This window comes from Artemia franciscana, chromosome 8, assembly GCF_032884065.1.
Source record: "Artemia franciscana chromosome 8, ASM3288406v1, whole genome shotgun sequence".
NCBI lineage: Eukaryota > Metazoa > Arthropoda > Branchiopoda > Anostraca > Artemiidae > Artemia > Artemia franciscana.
Window position 1 is genome coordinate 3,730,914 of NC_088870.1, and position 22,899 is coordinate 3,753,812.

Sequence of the window (22,899 nt, forward strand, 5' to 3'; positions counted from 1 at the left end):
ATGATCGGAGATCAGAGAATCATTATCGCTCATAAGCATTAATTTATGGGATATAGCTACAAAACCCAAGCAAAAACCAACCTATTACTTCAGTCTGATTAAATTTGTTGCCTTAGTGAGTGCTTGAGCCTTCATTGTGAGCTAGATGGTTTTATATCAAATGGTCATGATCAATGTTTTGAAAATAGATATAAGAGATAGTTTTCACCTTTAATAAAAACTAAGCTTTAACTTTGGATACAAAATGTATAATATCTTTCAAATAATGGTCATTACTAAAATAAATTTAACGCAAAAATATTGAACACTAGGGAAGTTCATTTTCTTGTGTTACTATAGGTGGATTATTTTCTACTTCATCATTCTCTCCTTCAGCCTTGTAATTCCAGGATTGTTCAGAGCCTGATCCAAATATAAGGAAGAAAATTGAGTCTGCTGCTAACACACCGCCAGCCATAATAAAGACCGCCGACCAGGCTTCAAGGGTTTGCTACAAAATAAAAGGTAAAATCAGGATAAGAACTCAGAAGTAGTAAAAAGGAGAAATAAGACACAAGGCTAATCGTGCACGTTGTCCTTCAGAAAGACAATCTTTACCAAACCCAATTAAAAAGAATATTTTGCACCAAAGTTTGCAAAACAATAGCAAAATTGAAAAAAAATAATAAGCATAGCTGAAAAATAGGGATTAAAACAAAACACCAGAGAATTAATAGCCCTGATCAACTATTTTCACAAGTAAATTAAGTCCCCGTTTCCTAAGGCAAGCCTACCTCTAGATATAATGTCTGGTAGAAAAATCTGGTAACGTCTTTGCCTCAAAATAAAGTCTGGGATTTTAAAATCAAGATACAAAAATGAATTCAATCAAATCTCAAAAGTTGTGAAAAATATAGCATCTGACGAAAATTGCTAGTAAAAATAACTTTGGTCCAAGATTTTAAACCTGAAAACAGTCAGATCTCTGAAGCTTTTACATGATTCGTAAGGGGTTAAGTATTTGGTAACACAAATAGTATATTACTCCCAAGTTGAAACAAGAGAAAATAAAATTCCAGCAAAGTTTTATCAATATTAGATGTAACAGTTTCACGTGTCAAGCAATATGCTTAAGACGTCATATCTTCAGATCACATCGATATGGAGCTTCCAACAGCAATACATTGGCACAGAATTTGTAGTATTTGTGAGACAAACACACATTCGTGTATATGTAATGTAGTGTTTGCGGCAGAATTACATTACTGAAACTATCTATTAGAAACCGTACAAATTCATTGCAAACTTAACTCTGTCTATAAGAAAACTTTGCAGGCTGACCAATGGTCTGTGTATTACAGGCACTGATTTCTTGTCTCTCTGACTTTGGCCGGGAGCGTATTGCGTGGTTGGAAGTAGAATCATCTGACCCTTCTCGTGTTTTTCCTCCAGATTTTTCCAGGTATCCATTTGGAGCTGGGTTGGCTCTTTGCTGACCTTAAAGAGCCATACCACTGACTCCTGCTCCAAACAAAATAACCACCGACATCAGGACTCGAACCCCCATCCTCACAGACGAAGGATTTCACGTATAATCTTTGGTGATAAACCACTATAAAATACTAGAAACTTACAAATACAAAATTCTAATGATGTCAATTAACATTCTTGAATATCGTTTTTTAGACCGGAAAGTATAAATTTTTTAGGCAACGGTAAAAAAATTTAATTTTCATTTTATTATTTAAAATAGTGTGTCGCAGGGAAGTGATTTGTAGTTCAGCTCATTCCTCGGATATCCAAAAGCACACAAGCGCACTTTTAACTATGAAATAAAAACCGAAAATCAAAATAAATTTTTTTTCAAATATGTAAAGAAGAAAAAGACTTACGTTTTCATCTGTCATGAACCCTACCACGACTGGGCCGAGCCAAGAAACCAGCATTGATACACCATTTGTTATTCCGAACAGGGTCCCTAGGAAAAATTGTTTGATAAAAATATGCAAACAAACATATCTATTGATATTCCCAACATACCAGGTGTCATGTCATATCACAAACATATCAGGTGTATGCCACTTATGGGATGGGAGAAAATGCATCATACTCAATTAAAATGTGCTAAACAATAGTTGAGTAATCTTAGGATCCAATGAGCTGTGTATGGGAGAAAAGCCCAATATCCTCCACCTTAAAATTTTTTCTAAGCATATATCTGAAACCCAATTTGAACATTTTATGATCAGATCAATAAGCCAATGAACCTAAGAAAAAGGTCTTGACAGGAAAATAGAGATTCAATAGTTAAGGCCCTTGTTATTCCGTATATGAAAGGGGTTATCCCCTCCTCAACGCCTCTCTCTTTACGCTAAAGTTTTTATTGTTATAAAAAGTAGAACTGTGACAAAGAGTACTTAAAGCAAATGGTAATAAATATCTAAGGAACTGGGAGCTTCTTTTTGAATGTGCAGATTCCTGATGATTGAATGCTCACAGAAAAATAGAGTTGTCAAATTTATCAAAATTATTTTTTGCTTATTTTAGCAATTTAAGGTGTTGACACCGATGAAATGATGATACTGCACTAAAAATTTCATAGAAAACCGTAGTTTTCTGCTTAGGGTATTTTTCTCGAAAAGGCCAGTAAAAATGGATCCGGACCTTTACAGCACTTAAAAAAATTTGAAATTGTGTTCCTTTTAATACATGTTCAGGTTCATTTATTTTTTAGTGATATGTACATAATATACTAAATATGCAAATATCTGGCAGAAGCTCCTTTTGCACAAATAGCTTTCTGTTGTTTCAGATAAATTCTTTGATTCAGTTTTTAATTTTTTCATTTATCTTTAATTGCAAAAAGCTGTAAATGGCTATTTTTTTTTATATATCCATGGCACTTGAAGGATATAACACTTCAGGTTTGAAATGAGTCTGCTGGTAAAATTATAATTAAGAAACAATAAGCTCAAGTCTAAAAGGCAAAAATAAATGATAAGTGACCAAATTACCTGAGAAAGTGGGTGCTATATCAATATGGTTAATGAGCCAGCCACCGTAATTTCCAGCTTCAACAACTTGTGATAACATCAGCATTGCAATAATCAATTGAATGTTACATCCAGCGCCTGCCATTACAAAGAGGCATAGTGCTGGTCCTAAATGACCTAAAAAGAAAATAGGTTTTAACATTTTTTTTGCATAAAAAAATAAAACGTCACTATATGAAGTTACGGATTCAATTTCTTAATTCTTCAAATTTATAAATACATTTCTGATCTCAATATGGTGGGTGTCATGTAAAACTACTATAGAACCCCCCCTAAAAAAAAACCGAGGGATAGCTATATACACTGCCTTAAGACTAAAAATATATATATTGAAAAATACCACCGGTAATAAAACCTACGAAAAGCGAACTGTCTTTGAGAAAAAAATTAAGCTTTCTTCCATACTCTGAGGTAAGTTCTAGTACTAAAACTAAAAGCAAATCTAGAGAACTAATTTTCTACATTTTTAGGTGGGGATGGGGGAACACTGTACTAGCCTCTTGCACCCAGGCTAATCTTGGGGGGGGGGATTTGGTGAAATTGTTCGTGGGAAGGATACCTAAAACAAGCCAAGATTATATTTTAGGCTACAGAAGGAAAATTGGACAGACAAGTTGCTGAGATGAGAAATTTCTTTCCCTCATGCATCCTTCTATCAATTTTCTGATTTGGAAAAAGCCAAAATACAAAACCAAGCAATTAGGCCCAAAATCCTGCAAAGACATGTCTTGAAACCAAAATCAATATTAGACCAACGTTTGATAATCAAAAAATAAACTTGAAACTTAAACTAAATAATATCAACCCAATTACCAATAAGAGTCCATATCTTTCGTACTGCCACGGTGGAAAGCCATTTCCTTTTTTTGCATAAATCGGCGAATGGGCATAATATCAAAGTTGAAATCCATGATAAAAAATATGGTAGAGCCAGGATGACAGCATTCTAAAATATGAAATTATGTAAGCAAAGAACGAACTAAAAGGCAGGGGCTTTATCGTTGTTTTCTTTTTTTGGCCAAATATAAATAGAGTTATGTCCTGAATAAGGTTTTAATTGAATCATTTTTATGAGCAACAATCAGTCCCTGGCAGATCTCCTCTTGGGTCGCTTTTTTGCTTGAGAAAATGAACAATATTATCAAATGAAGCGTAATTAAATCTATGTATATTTGGACCCTTGGAATGTGGATATTATAATTTTTCTGTGTATTGTTGTTGTAATGTCTTAACTAGAAATTTGAAGTGATTATGAGTCTCATATTCAAATTACAGCAATTTCCGAAAATGTTATTTTATAAAAATGGCGTTTTGAAACTCATCCTACTTGTGCTCAAGACTTTCAACCTGCAAGGGTCTGTGATTTTATTCAGTAGACGATTTTTGAAAGAAAACTATGGGCTCAAAGAAGTGAAAACAAATTTGTTCAGAGTTTCGATCCATCTAAATTATTTTTTAAATAGTAAAATGGCAGCATGGTAATTTTCAGAAGAGACTAGAGCGCTATTTCCGAAAAAAATTCACAGATATGTATATAATTATATAAAATATAATTATCTAATATAATTATATTAAATAATTATATATGCATATAATTATATAAAAAAATTCACAGATATGCATGCATATAATTATTGTGGCAATGCACTCAGCAAAATGTATCAGCGCGGTGATGACGAGATATGGAGATTGCGAGGTGTTTCAAAGTTCTGATCAACACTAATAGACTCTGGGATTAACATTTTGGTAGAAAATCTAAAGAACAGTCGAATGTGAAACTAGACATTTTGAAATATCGAAACGTGGGAGTTGGAAGTGAAAAATTTGAACGAATAGAATTGCAAATTTTTTGTTACCGACAACATACTATTTGAAACTTTCCTGTTTTGCAGACTAAAACTCTTCAATTCTTAGCAGGAGTATAACAAACAGATTAGGAGTGGTTTCATCCCTTATTTTCTTTCTTTTTGCCTAATAAAGAATCAAAATATTCTTTTCATTTTTAATTTCGGGAATTATTTCACACATCCCTTAATCTTTAAGTGTTTCTCCTTAGTTTCACCTTAAAGTCTTATGAAAGGCAGATGGACTAGGAGTGTAAGAATTTGTGACAACTAACAGCTTAACCGAAAATAAAATTGTGTTTACAATAAGTTCTCCCCGCTCCTTGAATTCTAATTTTGTGTGCTTCATGTTTTTTTTTGTCATCTCAACCTATTCTGGGGTATAAGCTCTTTGGTAGAACTATTTTTGGAATATTTTAGGAATATCCTCGAGACACTTCCAAGTCGCATAAACTAGTATGTAATGTTAATACTAGGAGGCAACCATCCTCAAAGTTCAGATGATTACCTCTGAACACCTCGTCATTAAGACTCGTGCCTAAAATTATCTGTCAATAAATGATGTGTAGAAATAAACAGATTTTGCTGAAGCTTACAATCATAAAAAATCATTACTGTTTTTGTCGCTTGCAGATGGCTAAAATTTGAATAATATCAATAAATGTAGCACAATGACCTTGTATCTAGACCGGTGGTTCCCAATCGATTTTGGGTCATGTCCCACTTAGGTATTTCTACCAGATGCCTCCCTCGTAATATTTAAATCTTGTTTTGAAAATTTTATGTATTCGCTACGAAGCAACTAAAAATTATGTTTTAGAAAGAAAAACGGAAATCGTTGACATTAAATTTTGAGTCCGTAAAATCTCGCGTTGAAGATCTAGAATTAGCAAGAACGGCCCAAGAAAATAAATTATCTAGTATCAAGCAGTAAATAATTTTTTCACTTCTTCTCTCTTTCTCTCTCTCTATCTCTATCTTTCTCCATGTACTCCTTGTGAGTTATTGAGGTTTAATTCCTTCTTTTTCCCTCTCTATTATTAAAGAAGACAGAACGAGTTACCTCCCTGTCTCCTTTGCTTAAGAATATGTATATTGTTTTTTGTTTAATAAAGTCAAGCTCGAAGAAAGCTTAAAAGGCCATTAACTCATTTTATACACTGCATGGTGTCATCACAATACTATCAAGTGGATTTTTCCTCTTTAAATGCATATGGATATAGACATTTTTTTACCATTAAGGCTTCAAAGTATGGTTAGCCAAAAACTGCAAGTCATGCCCACGACCCACTAAAATATTGCCATGCACTACATATGGGGCTTGAACCTCACATTGTGAATCACAGATATAGACCCATCGAATCAAAACCAAATTTGTTGTGAAGCATTTGGAGAAGATTATAACTTGATCACTTTTTAAGTAAAAAATCATGAGACATACATTGAAAGGTTACCTAGAAAGATATCCCTAGTTTTGGCCAATAGTTGTACTCCAGATGAGTAAATCCATCAAATCCCTCCCATCTTCGTTTATTCCAAGTACTTTCTTCCTGAACTCTGCTAAAGTGATTAGATCGAGAAAACCAATATGAGCTGTCACTCATTTTTGTTTTATGTGGAGCAGTAGAAAAGAAAATAGAAAAAACTTACACTTTTTATGTCAAAGCCAAAGACAGTCTTCAGATATACTGGCAGATCTACTAGAAGGATGAGGAATCCCCAGTTATGACCAATATTGGCTATTAAAATTGAATAAAACGGCATTGACCTCAGGATCGATTTCCATGGTATGGGCAGTGCCTAGAAAAATATTTTTAATCTATTTAGGGCATTATAGGCCATGCTACAAATACTTCTATCAAAAATGTTTGAAATTAGATTTAAATGTTGTTGTTTTTTCAACTAAATATTAGAAGCAAGTAATTTTTAGACTTTATCTAACTAAAAAAAAGAGGCTAGATTTGATCATATACACGATTTTGAACAAATAGGGCCGTAAAGAAAAAAAGTTGGAAAATATATTTTCACTAAAATTAATTATTCATGTGATATATGCATACCAATATAATTAGCCACCCCTTACATTGCCAAAGCAGGCCTTATATCTATGCGACTTGCAACTAGTTTAAAAACTAGTATCTACTAGTATCTACCAATATTTAAAATCGACTGAAAGTAAAGTGTAACATGAAAACTTTTAATAGCATACAGGTGCTTAAATAGGGGATTAAATGCAATTTGCTTTTTAAATTTTGAACAAAAGCTATTGTTTTAAAGCAATGATCACAAATAAGCTGTGCCTGAGATACTCTAAAAAAAAGTTTTATTCCATTTCAATTGCCCTTATTCTAAACTTTCTGAAAATGTTTAAAATTCAGAATGTTAACGAAGCAAAGGGGAAGTTTACAAGGGTTCAGCCACCTTTATAGTGAATTAGTTCTGTTTTGAGATGATGCCTTTGATATCTGTTCTGTTTTTAATTTAATTTTTATTCCTTTTTAATGCCAAGCCCTGTGTTATCCTTTATGTGATTAAATAAAAAACAAGTTTTTTTTCACTGAAAGTAAGGAGTGACATTAAAACTTAAAACAAACAGGAATTACTTCGTATATGAAAGGGACTGCTCCCTCATCAACGCCCCGCTCTTTACGCTAAAGTTTGACTCTTTCTCTTAACTCTACTTTTTTTAAAGTAAAAAAAAGCGTAAAGAGCGGGGCGTTGATGAGGAAGCAGCCCCTTTCATATACGAAGTGATTCCTGTTTGTTTTAAGTTTTGATGTCGCTCCTTGTTTTCCATTAAAAAACTTTTTTTTTAATTTCTGAACGTTTTTGAATCAATGGATGTTTTGATTTTGGCTTTCCGCAGATGAATAATAAAAACGAAATTTGTATATTTATTTTTTTGGCTAAATGGCTTTCTCGTAGTTTTGATCGAATGATTTTGATAGAAAAGGAGTGGGGGAGGAGGCCTAGTTGCCCTCCGATTTTTTGGTTACTTAAAAAGGTGACTAGAACTTTTAATTTTTTACGAATGTTTTTATTAGTAAAAAATGTACGTAACTTACAAATTAGCTAACGTAACGAACCTCTATATTCTCAAGTTTTTATTACGTAAATGAGGGGGTTCACCCCCTCGTCAGCACTTCGCTCTTTACACTGAAGCTTAAATTTTGTCCTAATTTCTGAAGATTGACCCCTGAATTACAAAAGACGTAGAATAAATAGTTGAAATTACTAAAAATGCTTTAGCTTGAAGAGCGAGGTATAAGGAGAAGGTAAGCCCCTCATATGCGTAATAATTTCTGTTCGTTTTAAGTTTTAATGCTGCTCCTTACTTTCAGTTGAAAATTTTTTTTCATATTTATTTTTTCATTGTTTTTTTAAATAATGCTAGAAAATCCTGCGCTCCCTTCATGAAAGTTTTCTTCCCACATGACAAATTTCTCCAAGGAATTTCCCCCAACATATCCCCCTCTTTTCAACCCCTCTCCCAACCACAAAATCCCCCTGAAAACGTCTCTATACTTCCAAATAACCATTACTATATGTAAGTACTGGTCAAAGTTTGTAGCTTGTAGCCCCTTCCATGGGGACTGTAGGGGAGTACGTTGTCCCCAAAGACATACTTAGAAGGTTTTTTTGACTACGCTAAATAAAAGGGCTATCTCAGAACTTTGTTCTGGTGACTTTGGGAAAATAATTAGCATGGGAGGGGGCCTAGTTGCCCTCCGATTTTTCTGGTCACTCAAAAAGGGCACTAGAACTTTTCATTTCTATATAAAAAGCCCTCTCGTAAGATTCTAGGACCACTGGGTCAATACGATCAGCCTTAAAAAAAAAGCTTGAAATTTCTACACGAGGGTTCTCTGATACGCTGAATCTGATGGTGTGATTTTTAGTAAGATTCTATGACTTTTAAGGGTCGTTTCCCCGTATTTTCTAAAATAGGGCACACATTCTCAGGCTCGTAACCTTTTATTTGTAAGACTAAACTTGATGAAACTTATATAAATAAAATCAGCATTAAAATGCGATTCTTTTGACGTAGCTATTGGTATTAAAATTCCTTTTTTTAGAGTTTTGGTTACTATTGAGCCGGGTCGCTCCTTACTACAGTTCGTTGCCACGAACTGTTTGACAAAGAGTTATCTCCAGCTCTAATCTAAATCTTCAAATAAACGTTTAATCTTTGTTAAACAATGCTTGGATAAAATGAGGTCTGTTAGTTTTTTGCATAACTGTCCAAACTAAACTATTATTTTAGCAATAAAATGAAGGTTTCACCCCCTCATTTATTCTTCCTTTTCCATTGGGGATTTCTATTGGGAATGCTTCAGATCTTTAACCAAAAAGTCTTGACAAAAATGAGCTTATATTTTGCTTTTCACTTTCTTTTATTTTTATGAGAAAAGCTTATAAAATTTTTAAAGACACTTTACCTTGTTTGACACATGTGCATCTTTTGCAATTTCTGTTTTTATATATGTTCTCTCCTTGTCACTTATTCTTGGATGTTCTTCAGGATTGTCATGAACTAACAATAGCCAGAATACGGCCCAAACGACACCAAAACAGCCTTCAACATAAAACACGGCTTCCCAGCCAATATTCTCAATAATCAAACCGGTTAGGAGAAGACCTGACACCGTACCAAGCTCAGCACCTATGAAAAGAATAATTTCCAAGTTAAGGCGAAGTTTACACATCCCTCTTTACAAAAATGTCGAACTTAGATTTTTTTCCCGAAAATAACGAAAATGTCTATTTTATGTTGTCTTTTTGTGGTAATTCAATTATATTATTAAAAATTTGAATTTTAATAAAATTTTAATTTGAACTTTAATTAAAAGTCTAAACTTGTTGGAAAGAATAAGCACAAGTCCTAGATACGTGATTGACAAAACTGGACTGAGTCCACTCTCTTTGGGGAGTTGGAGGGGGTTTTACTTCGGAAAAATTAGAAAAATTGAGGTTTAAGGACGGTTGACCATTCATGAGGTATTTTTAAATTTTGTATTTAGAAGGAACTCCTTTCTCAGAGCTCTTATTCTAAATCCCAACCAGATCTGGTGACATTCGGGGGGTTTGGAGGGGGAACTTGAAATTTTGTGAAACGCTTAGAGTGGAGAGATCGGGATGAAACTTAGTGGTTAGAATAAGTAAATTTCGTAGATACGTGATAGACGTAACCAGACTGGACCCACTCTCTTTGGGGAGTTAGGGGGGTTCCAGTCTTTTGGCGAGTTTATGCTTCTGGGCGTGCTAGGACGATGAAAATTGGTAGGTGTGTCAGGGACCTGCAAAAATGGACTTTATAGAAAAAATTAGAAAAAATGAGGTATTTTTAATTTACGAGTGGGTGATCAGATCTTAATGAATTTTGATATTTAGAAAGACCTCGTGCCTCACAGCTCTTATTTTAAATCCTGACCGGCATTAAGCCTCTGATTTTCCTTTTAAGTTAATCTATTGATTTTTAGAATTTTGCTAGAGTCATGCCATATTAGCTCTTGGTTCTTCCAAACTCGTGTCATTTGAGTTCTTTGCTCTTGTTTGAATTAGTTAATCTTTACTGTTCACAGCGTCCAGTTGTGGATTTTAATTCAGATGAAAGTAGAAAGAATCAAGTTAGCCTATGAGCTTTCATGAACTAACAACAGCCAAGTGCGGCCTAAAAAACACCGAAACAGTCTTCAACATACAAAACGACCTCCTAGCCAATATTCTCAATAATTAAACCCGTTAGCAGAAGACCTGACATTGCACCAAGCTTAGCACATATAAAAAGAATGATGTAAAAGCCTAAGGAAAACAAATGATTGAAGCCCAAAGTTTTTCTCAGAAAAGAAAAAAAACAGCCAGCAATAACTAGCACTACCCAGCAAAACCCCAATCCAGGTTACAATATCACAAATGAAAAGCTTATTTTATTTATCTTTTTTGTGTTTCCATTACATATAGCCAAAATAAAGACCCACTTTTGCTAAAGGGTACTGTGCACATAAACCTGTGGTAGCACGTAAAGGACGTAAACTCTGCTTGGCCGAACAAGACCTGGGAAACAAAAGAATAGGTTTTGCATTATGATTTTGAATATGTTAAGACAATTAAATACGTTCTAAAAATAAAGTCAAAGTTACCCATCAAAAGTTTAGAGCTTTAGGAAAGGGATCTTATTGCGAAGCAAAACATGTGCATACCTACAAAAATGTCGAATTTAGGTATTTTTCTTAGAAAATAACAGAAGTTTTAATTTTGTTGTCTTTTTGTTGTGCTTTAACTATATAATTTGAAATTTTAATTTAATTAAATTTTAATTTAATGCAGTACTGGAGTTTCAATTTACACCTTAATGATTGTCGCAGCCTATCCTGGCATATTCTAATTGGATCACAGGAAAATGGTTAAGTAGAGCTAAAGCTACCCGTTTATGAAGGTAAGATAAAAAAAAACTAGATTTTGAAATTGCATGGGTTCAAGGAACAAGAATCCATGAAAAACATGTTAATAAGTGAGTATAGATTGGTTAGTATTTCTGAGATTTTAAAATAAAGTCAAAAAGATACTGATTCCTGAGATATTTTTCATAATATTCAATATTTTAAACAGCAATTTTTGCATAAAGTAGCCAAAATTCATCAAATGGCACCATGGCAAAAAGCCATCGAGTGATACTTCCATTCATTTGGCAAAATAAACAAACAATATGCTTTGAAGACCCATTGAGCGCTCCTGAGAAAGCCCTAATTATACAAACTGAGAAACAGAATTATTCTAGTATAAATTGAAATAATTACCTCCATAAACAAGGGCTGAAATGGTGCTACGCTCATTAGGTGGGATCCATTTTGCAATCATTGGATGCATAGACGGGAATGATGGACCCTAATAAAACAAATAAGTACTTTTAGTGAAAAATCAAGAAGTCCAATGCCAGTCTAAGCAATTATTTAGTTTTTAAGCTCAAGCTGTGTATTTTTTTATCCTTAATTCCTAATTTTAAAGGGTATAACCTGGTCTATAGTTGTGGAATTGACGAGGATTCTCCTAACGTACATTTCAAAGTGGCAAAAGATTCGCACAAAGTTCGCTGATTTCTTAATTCTGATTAAATAAAAAAAACAATATTTTTTTTAATTGAAAGTAGGGAGTGCCATTAAAACTTAAAACGAACAAAAATTTACTCCGTGTATGACAGGGGTTGTTCCCTTCTCAACGCCCCGCTCTTTACGCTAAAGCTTGACTTTTCCCTCAATTCTTACTTATTAAATAGTAAAAAAGGTTGGCGTAAAGAGTGGGGGGTTGAGAAGGGAACAGCCCCTTTCATACACGGAATAATTTCTGTTCGTTTTAAATTTTAAAGTCGCTCCTTACTTTCAGTTAAAAAAAACTTGTTTTTTTATTTAATTTCTGAACGTTTTTAAATTAATGCATGTTTGATTTTGGCTCTCCGCACATAAATAATTAAAATACAATTTGCATATTAATTCTTTTTTTGGCTAAATGATTTTCTCTTAGTTTTGATCAAACGATTTTGAAAAAAAAGGAGTGGGGGAGGAGGCCTAGTTGCCCCCCGATTTTTCAGTTACTTGAAAAGGCAACTAGAACTTTTAACTTTTAACGAACGTTTTTATTAGTAAAAATATGCGTAACTTAAGGATTAACTTACGGAACGAACTTCTATATTCTTACATTTTTGTTATGTATATGTGGGGGTTTGTCCTCTTGTAAGTACCTCACTCCTTACACTAAAGCTTAAATTTTGTCCCATTTCTTAAAGAATGACCCCTGAATCACAAAAGCTGTAGAATAAATATGTGAAATTACTAAAAATACTATAGGGTAAAGAACGAGGTATTTAGGAAGAGAAGAACCCCTCGAACCATTACGAGGAGGTGAACCCCTCATATGTGTAATAATTTCTGATCGTTTTAAGTTCCAATACTTCTCCTTACTTCCAGTTGAAAAAAAACTTTTTCAAATTGATTTTTTCATTGTCTTTATATAACAATGCTAGAAAATCCTGCACCCCCTTCGTGAATTTCTCTTTTCCCATGACAAATTCCTCCAAGGAAATATCTTCCAACGTAGCCCCTCCCCTCAACCCCTCCCAGCCAAAAAATACCCCTGAAAATGTCTGTACACTTCCCAATAATCATTACTGTATGTAAACACTGGTCAAAGTTTGTAACTTGCAGCCTCTCCCCTGGGGACTTTGGGGAAGTAACTCATCCCTAAGGACATAGTTATTACGTTTCTCGACTATGCTGAACAAAATGGCTATCTCAAAATTTTGATCCGTTGATTTTAGAAAAAAATGAGCGTGGGGAAATGAAATGGGATGTCTGCAGTCATTATCTGAGTAGCTAAAAATTTTCTTCAATCTTATCATTCATTATGGTGGAGCTTGAGCCAAAACTCTCTCCTCAAAAAATCTCCCTGGGTGCACTGCTACCCGGTATTCAATATGACGCTTTTGAATGTATATTGATAAGAAGTGTGAGTTGGATTATTCAGATTGTTTGTCTAAATTTACCAGTGTAATTCAATACCTGTTGAATTGGAAGATGAAAAAATTGAAAAATTGAAAGATCAGCAATGGAAAAATAATTACATTTTGTAATTTGAAAAAGAAGTCAACAAAAGTTAATTAAAATTTAGGATTTTAGCAAGGGATACCAGAGCCCCTCCCCTGTGTTTTTATCTGCTAGGGTAAAAAAAATACTTCCTAAAAAAGCACACTTACCAGGGCAATCCCCATCAAAACTCGAATAAACACAAGATATTGCCATCCAAGATAGGCTGCAGGGGGCACAAGAACGGTCAAAACTGATGTTAAGAGCATCGAACCGGTAAGGAGATACTTTGTACCAACCACTTCTGCTAATCTACCACCTGGAATATTGGTTGTAATATAACCCCAGAGAAAGCTGGTGCTGATCAACGCTTGAATTGGCTGACTCCATACAAAAGGACCATCTTCATTTTTACCTGAAAACAAAGTAATAATAAACAAAATTAATTTGTTTGTTTTTTGCAACATTGTCATAAAATTTCGTTGCTCCTGAGAGCAACAAAATCATCATCAACACCCTGCTCTTGACGCTAAAGTTTTTTACTGTTTTATAAAGAAGAGTTGAGAGAAAGAGTCAAACTTTAGTGGAAAGAGCGGGGAGTTGATGAGGAAGCAGCCCCTTTCATATACGAAGTAATTTCTGTTCGTTTTAAGTTTTAATGTCGCTCCTTACTTTCAGTTAAAAAAAACTAGTTTTTATTTATATGATGAAAGTAAGGAGCGACATTAAAACTTAAAACGAACAGAAATTACTCCGTATATGAAAGGGGCTTTTCCTCCTCAACGCCCCACTCTTTACGCTAAAGTTTGACTCTTTGTCTTAACTCTACTTCGTAAAACAGTAAGAAACTTTAGCGTAAAAAGCGGGGCTTTGGGGAGGAAAAGCCCCTTTCATATACGGAGTAATTTCAGTTCGTTTTAGGATTTATTGTCGCTCCTTACTTTCATTTAAAAAAACTTTTTTTTTTATTTAATTTTTCGACGTTTTTTAATTAATGCATGTTTTGATCTTATCTCTCCGCACATAAATAATTAAAACAAAATTTGCATATTAATTTTTTTTTGGCTAAGTGGCTTTCTCATAGTTTTAATCGGAAGATTTTGAGAAAAAAGGAGAGAGGGAGGAAGCCGAGTTGCCCTCCAATTTTTTGATTACTTAAAAAGGAAACTAGAACTTTTAATGTTTATACGAACATTTTCATTAGCAAAAAATAGACGTAATTTACGAATTAAGTTACGTAACGAACTTCTATATTCATATGTTTTTATTGCATATATGAGGCAGTTCACCCCTCGTCGATACCTCACTCTTTACACTAACGCTTAAATCCTGTCCCAATTCCTTAATAATGACCCTTGAATCAAAGAGGCCGTAGAATAAATAGTTGAAATTACTAAAAATACTTTAACGTAAAGAACGAGGTATTACGAGGAGGTAAACCCCTCATATGCGCAATAATTTCTGCTTGTTTTAAGTTTTAATGCTGCTCCTTACTTTCAGTAGAAAAAAATACTGCACCCCTTCATTGGAAGTCTCTTCCCCCATGAGAAGTTTTTCCATGGAAAGATCCCCTCACGTAACCCCCCCACCTCAACTCTCCCTCCCAAACTAAAAAAAATCCCCTGAAAACGTCCGTAAACTTCCCAGTAACCATTACTATATGTAAACACAGGTCAAAGTTTGTAACTTCCAACCCCTCCCACGGGGACTGCAGGGGAGTAAGTCGTACCCAAAGACATAGTTATTATGTTTGTCGACTATGATGAATAAAATGGCTCAGAATTTTGATCCGGTGACCTTGGGGAAAAAATGAGCGTGTGAGGGGGCCTAGGTGCCTTTCGATTTTTTCTGTCACTTAAAAAAGGCACCAGAACTTTTATTTCCTTTAGAATGAGCCCTCTCGTGACATTCTAGGACCACTGGGTCGATACGATCACCCCTGGAAAAAAAAACACGCATCCGTGATTTGTCTTCTGACAAAAAAATGCGAAATTCCACATTTTTGTAGATAGGAGCTTGAAACTTCTACAATAAGGTTCTCTGATACGCTGAATCTGATGGTGTGATTTCCGTTAAGATTGTATGACTTTTAGGGGGTGTTTCCCCCTATTTTCTAAAATGAGGTACATTTTCTCAGGCTCTTAACTCTTGATAGGTAAGATTAATCTTAATGAAACTTATATATTTAAAATCAGCATTAAAATACGATTTTTTTATGTAACTATTGGTATTGAAATTCCATTTTTAGAGTTTCGGTTACTATTGAGCCGGGTCGCTCCTTACTACAGTTCGTTATCACGAACTGTTTGAAATTCTATTTATGTGGACGCTCAAAAAAGGTTTTAAGTCATCAATTCCACTTTTTAATTTGAATTTGTTTTTCGAACAAAAATTGTGAAAATTATGACTCAAACCTTTGGTGTTTTAAATCTCTTTTCCCCTCCCCCATATGAGAGTAGTACAAAAAGTAATTTTCGGGGAATATTCTGTAAGGATGAAAACATTAATTTATTAATAATAAACTTGAAGTAGAAAAACTGGGTTAAGGGGGTGGGAGCCCTCCCTATATTTAAGAGAGCTCTTGAAAGAATACTTCGTAGAAACGGACTATGAGTATGACCAATCATTGTTTTTAGAAAGGAAAAGTACATTGAAGATGTTTTGCTTTTTAATCAGGCAGCGCTATGACGCTTCCTCTGACCAGAATCAAAACAAGGACTTGGGACTAGAACATATGTATCAACATATAACAGCTGTTTTTCGAGCTTGAATATAAGAAAATCAATTTCACAGAAGAGTAGAAATATTTTACAAAAAAATTACTCATTTGCGCATCAATTTTGCCGAATATTCGAAATTTTAGCAAAATATATGGAGCAGAAAATTTGAATCGGAAAGTTTTCTTTGTCTTCCTTGCAGTATTTTAGCAATTCTAGCGAAATTGTAATTGATAAAGACTTACCAGTAAAATTTTCGGAGTGAACTCCGCATTGCATCAATCCAGGTTTTGTTGTGTTGTCTATGATTGGCACATTGTAATTTACAGCAGTGTAATTTACCATTGCCACTATGGCAAGATTGATGCTATTCCTCACCAAAAAAATATTGATGTAGCCAAGGAAGGCCATGAATGCCATAACGTATCTTGTGGGTATATGACCTTAAAAAGAAATTACTTAAAATCATGAATATAAAATTTTTCACAAAGATTACCTTTCAAATTACCTCTTTTCAACTTAGATTTAGTCAGCATGGCCAGTCATAATTTTTCATTTTTATGCAAGGTTTGACAGTGAGAGGTTAAGTTAGGTTTCAGATCATTTCTTTACCCATAACCTGATGTAACCTAACCTAAGTTAAATTCGAGCTAACAATCAGAATTCTTTATTTCTAGGTCATTCCATCAGAAAATATTACCCACACGTTAACGGGATCGTCCAATTTTATTTGTTAATAGCAAATAAAAAGGCTTATCCCCACGGTAAAATTATAATGACGAGACTGAAACGGATTCTTATCTGAAGGTAGGATCTTTTGACACTTTATCCTCTTCCCGTGACGTTTAAAATTTTAAAATTGGTCTTTCTAAGAGACGGGGTCAAACTCTCCCTATTATAACTTACTCGATTTAAAGACCGGTTTGGACAAATTAAACTTGAAAAATACAATTTCGTTTTGATAGCAGCTGCTTATATTTCAAAAGTAAGTTTATGCTAAATTCTAGCAAGCAATCAGAATTTTTTTTCCATTATTCCATCAGCAAGCATTTTCCTTTTTTTCGTTAATTTAAGATATTTGGGACCAATCATCTTTCACTTTTATTCAAGAGAGATTATCAACGTTGTGTTTTATGTTAAATCAAATATTAATGACATTTTTATTGTAGAGAACCTTTTCAGTGAACAAAAACAAGTTTTGAGACCAGACAAAAAAAAAATAAATAAAGTAAAACTCCATGTAAAATCATGGCCACTCAAAGATATTGGTCAAACTAATTTTTTTTTTTTAGTTTTACTACTGGTTCTTGTTAAGTGTTAAGTGCCGGTGATATGTGCAAGAAAAGTGTATGTACTGTTGCAAAAACACAGAAAAAAATACGGAGGGATAGGGAACAAGATGGCAAAATGTATTTTTTGAAAAGTAGAAGCAAATTTGTCACTAAGAAAAAGTTGTAATAAAAAAAGCTTTTTTCAATGAAAATTCCCTAAAATAAATCATAAATTAATGTTTCGTTATTTTTTTGTGTTTTTTGTAACGGCTTCTTTCTTTTAAATAAATGCATTTTCATACGATCCTGTTAAAAAATAAATAGGACAAATCCAGAAGAATATAAAAGAGACCTGGTGAAATATTAATGTGAGCACAAACAGTTGATTGGGATTTTAAGCGAGTAGCAGCAGCATGTCGGAGTGGCAGATGAAACTACTACCATTTTTTGAGAAGTTAAACAGTAATTCAAATGTAATCAGGGGTGAGTCTTAAGCATTTTGATTTGGGGGGGGGGAGAAGAGGTGTCCGTGTCTGGATAGTCAAGTGGTATTGGGTACACAATAACAAAAGTTGCTTAAGAAAAGTTTCCTGTTTAAAAAATAAAATAGGACAAATCCAGATGAATATAAAAGAGATTATTCTTGTCACTGGTGGTGCAGCTGTAATTAAAGGAAGAACAAATTAGGCTCAATTTTAATTTGCTAAAGTATAGATTTTAATTAAGAGCTAAATGACTGTAGGATGAAAATTGCACCCTATTGGTTACATTTTAAGCCACTAGTAAGAAAAAAATTATTCACTCACAAGAATTTTGACGAGCAGCATATGCTTATACCCTTTGGTTATATTTGGGATAACACATTTCTATGTGGTTTTTAACACTTGTGAAATTTTTTTACTACCTTGAAAAGTCGCCTCTTGTCATGTTTAAAAAAGAACTGGCAATAAAGAGTAAAAAAAACTCACTTGTTTTAAAATCCATTTTTCTATATATTTTTTTCACACACGCAATCGTTTAAGGCAAACTGATTAATGTGAGTGGGTTAGAATCGCGTAAGCTTTATGTTCAGTAGATATAATCAAAATTACTGACATATTAATATTCATCGTTTATAATTAACTAAGAATTGAACAGAATTAACATGTGACTGCATAAACAATTAGGTCAGGGGTTCCCAAGTGGTTTCGTTTAAGGCTTTCTAGACTTGAGGAAGGTCGTTGAATTTAGTAATATATTATTAATAAGTACCATTTGCTTTGCTGATGACGGCTCTAAGATACAGAGCCCAAATGTTCGTGTAGAAAAATATCACTGACTCAAAATTACTCCTCGTTGGTTTTACCTTTTGTTATCTCCCCACCTATGGGCAATCCCTCCATTTACATCCCCCCTAAAATAGTGGCCCCTTGGAAAATTCCCCCACTAGTAAAACTTTACAGCCTAGGAGAAAGTTAAAAAAGGAAAATAAGGTGGGATTTTTGAATATTCTATTTATATTCTAAAATAGAGATAAAACTTAAGATGTAGAATATCTTGCAGTTGCCTTTTTATTTTTAAATCATTATATCTTTAAATTATTTTATTCATATTTTTGGGGGGATCATGACTGATTTATCATAGAAGGCTAAAATAAAGGTTAAACAAAACAATTAGCTTACTGATTTGAAATAAGAAGTCCTGTCTTTTGAAAATTTTGAATTTTATATTTATATTCTAAAATAGAGAAAGAATTTAAGATGTAAAATATCTTACAGTTGCCTTTTTATTTTTAAATCATTCAATCTTTAAATTATTTTATTCATTTTTTGGGGGGGGGGGGGATCATGGCTGATTTATCATAGAAGGCCAAAATAAAGGTTAAAAAAAAATTAGCTTACTGATTTGAAATAAGAAGTCCTGTCTTTTGAAAATTTTGAATATTATATTTATATTCTAAAATAGAGAAAAAATTTAAGATGTAAAATATCTTACAGTTGCCTTTTTATTTTTAAATCATTCAATCTTTAAATTATTTTATTCATTTTTTTGGGGGGGGGATCATGGCTGATTTATCATAGAAGGCTAAAATAAAGGTTAAACAAAACAATTAGCTTACTGATTTGAAATAAGAAGTTCTGTCTTTTGAAAATTTATTTAGTTCCGAATCAAACAGTTCGTGGTAACGAACTGTAGCAAGGAGCGACCCAGCTCAATAGTGACCAAAACTCTAAAAATGGAATTTTGATACCAATAGCTACATCAAAAGAATCGCATTTTAATGCTGATTTTAAATATATAAGTTTAATCAAGTTTAGACTTGAGAAAATTTGCCTTATTTTAGAAAATAGAGGGAAACACCCCCTAACAGTCATATATTCTTAACGAAAATCACACCATCAGATTCGGCGTATTAGAGAACCCTATTGTAGAAGTTTCAAGCTCCTATATACAAAAATGTGGAATTTTGTATTTATGCCAGAAGGCAGATCACGGATGCGTGTTTATTTATTTTTTATTTTTTCTTCTTTTCCCAGGGATGATCGTATCGACCCAGTGGTCCTAAAATGTTGCGAGAGGGCTCATTCTAACGGAAATGAAAAGTTCTAGTGCCCTTTTTAAGTGACCAAAAAATTGGAGGGCACCTAAGCCCCCTCCCACGCTAATTATTTTCTCCAAGTCAACGGATCAAAATTCTGAGATTGGAATTTTATTCAGCGTAGTCGGAAAACCTTATAACTATGTCTTTGGGGACCACTTACTCCCCCACAGTCCCTTTGCGAGGGGCTACAAGTCACAAACTTTGACCAGTGCTTACATATAGTAATGGTTTTTGGGAAGTGTTCAGACGTTTTCAGGGGGATTTTTTGGTTTGGGGGAGGGGTTGAGAAGAGGGGGATATGTTGGGGGAACTTTCCATCGAGGAATTTGACATGGGGGAAGAAACTTTCCATGAAGGTAGCGCAAGATTTTCTAGTATTATTTTAAAAAAAATAAATGTGAAAAGTTTTTTCAACTAGAAGTAAGGAGCAGCATTAAAACTTAAAACAAACCTAAATTATTACGCATATGAGGGGCCCACCTCCTCCAAATACTTCACTCTTTACGCTAAAGTATTTTTAGTAATTTCATCTATTTATTCTACGGCTTTTGTGATTCAGGGGTCATTCTTAATGAATTGGGACAAAACTTAAGCTTTAGTGTAAAAAGTGAGGTATTGACGAGGGGGTGAACCCCCTCATATATGTGATAAAAACATGATAATGCAAAAGTTCGTTACGTAAGCTAATTTATAAGTTACGTATATCTTTTACTAATAAAAACATTCGTAAAAAAAAATAAAAGTTCTAGTTGTCCTTTTAAGTAACCAAAAATCAGAGGGTAACTAGGCTTCCTCCCCCACTCCTTTTTTCTCAAATCAGTCGATCAAAACTATGAGAAAGCCATTTAGCAAAAAAAAAAAATCAATATGTAAATTTCGTTTTAATTATTCCTCCGCGGAGAGCCAACATCAAAACAGGCATTGATTCAAAAACGTTCAGAAATTAAATGAAAAAAAAAACAATTTTTTTCTAACTGAAAGTAAGGAGTGACATTAAAACTTAAAACGAACAGAAATTACTTCGTATATGAAAGGGGCTGCTTCCTCATCAACGTCCTGCTCTTTACGCTAAATTTTTTTACTGTTTTAAAAAGTAGAGTTCAGAGTAAGAGTCAAAATTTAGCGTAAAGAGCGGGGCATTGATGAGGAGGCAGTCCCTTTCATATACGAAGTAATTTCTGTTCGTTTTAAGTTTTAAAGTCGCTCCTTACTTTTAGTTAAAAAACAAACTTTTTTTTTTATTTATTTGCAATTTGAATCCATGTTATTTCAATTAAATTTTAAATAAGGACGACCCTTAAAGGTATTTTAGACAAAAAAAGAAGACTTCTGATTTGCCTATAGTCGTATTGAGTTTTTTTTTTGGGGGGGGGGTACAAAACGGCTTGAACCAACGCATAAGAAATACGTTTTTATGCATATATACCATTTGCTTTGCTAATGAAGGCTCTAAGATACAGATCCCAAACGTTCGCTTAGAAAAATATCACTGACTAAAAGTAACTCCACGTTAGTTTTACCTTTTGTTATCCCCTCCTCTGGGCAATTCTTCCAAGTAAATCCTCCCTCTAAAAAAATTGCCACTTGGAGAATTCCCCCAATGGTAAAATTTAGCTACCAAAGGGAAAGTTAGAAAAATAAAAGGAATGAAGAAAATATGGGATTTTGGAATATTCTAGCTATATTCTAAAATACAGATGGAATTAAAATATCTTGCAATTGTTTATTTATTTTTAGCTTATTAATTCTTTAAATTATTTTATTCATATTTTTGAAGATCATGGTGGAGTTATCACAAAAGGATAAAATATAGGCTAAAGAAAACAATTAGCTAACTTTTATGCATTTTATAACCTTTTTACATTGGACAAACGATTCGTTGGGGCGTTCAAACTCCTCCCTTGAATACGATTTTGGATACACACCTAATGGGCACGTTCTAGATCGCAAGTGCTGAACTTGTACCGTGTATAACATATATCAGTGTCAGAGCAAGTCCACAGGAAGTAATTACTTGTACTATTTAGTTCCAGCCAGTACACTTTCATTATGGGGCACTGCTTCCATAGTTGCTATTAATTTCATATTTTCAAATATTTTTTTTACCCTTTATGTTACCCAGTAATGATAACTCAACCCCTTAAAATGCAGAAAATTTTAAGTAAATGAAAGTGCAAAAATAAATACTATAGGATACTCTACACCATAGATTCTACACGTCTTTTGGAAAATAAGCAGAATATTCCAAACTCTTGTTTTCTTTGTCTCTTTTTATTTTTCCTGCTTTCCCTTCGGTTGCTCAATTTTACAGGTGAGGAGAATTTTCCATAGGGTAATTTTTTGAAAGAGGGTATTTTACCATTGGGGAATGACTCTAGGGGAGGGCAATAATCAAAGGTAAAAACTAAGGAATTATGCTCCAGCAACACAAGATATTTATATCATTTGATTAGTTAGTCCTACATCTATTTTTTACCGAGCCAGAATTTATGATACTACTTAAGCATTTTCTTACTACTTAGACTTCTTCTTGGTGAAGAATCTAGACTTTCCAAAAAAAGTAAAATCGTTCTTTCTTCAAGAATTTTAAACCAGTTTTCATAATTTTTTGATCTGAAATACCTTGTTCACCAAAATTTTCAAAATTTTATTCGCAAGATGGAAGAAATCCGTTTCGGCTGCTCAAATTTGTATGCGGGGTATTTTCCATGGGAATTATTGACAGGTTAGTTGTTTTATTGAGGGAATCAGCCTAGAAAGGAAATTTTTTCAAGGATTTTAAGTTGTATGAGTATTTAAATAGGAATATTTTCTTCTTCTTTTGATAATTGTTAATGTATTTTGTATTCCAGGACAACCGTCAGTCCGTGGCGACTCC

The 22,899-nt window shown here is 33.6% G+C and overlaps 1 protein-coding gene across 1 annotated transcript; it reads right to left on the reverse strand.

The window, feature by feature from the left end:
• Positions 1–239: 239 nt before the first annotated feature.
• LOC136030727 (putative inorganic phosphate cotransporter) lies at positions 240–18,456 on the reverse strand. Its single transcript, XM_065709797.1, has 10 exons — positions 18,409–18,456; positions 16,415–16,612; positions 13,623–13,867; positions 11,674–11,761; positions 9,316–9,539; positions 6,527–6,676; positions 3,846–3,978; positions 2,994–3,149; positions 1,872–1,957; positions 240–490 (listed from the first exon to the last, which is right to left on the reverse strand). Exons 1-10 carry the CDS (start codon positions 18,422–18,424, stop codon positions 308–310), a joined length of 1,479 nt encoding a protein of 492 aa, XP_065565869.1. The 5' UTR covers positions 18,425–18,456; the 3' UTR covers positions 240–307.
• Positions 18,457–22,899: the final 4,443 nt, after the last annotated feature.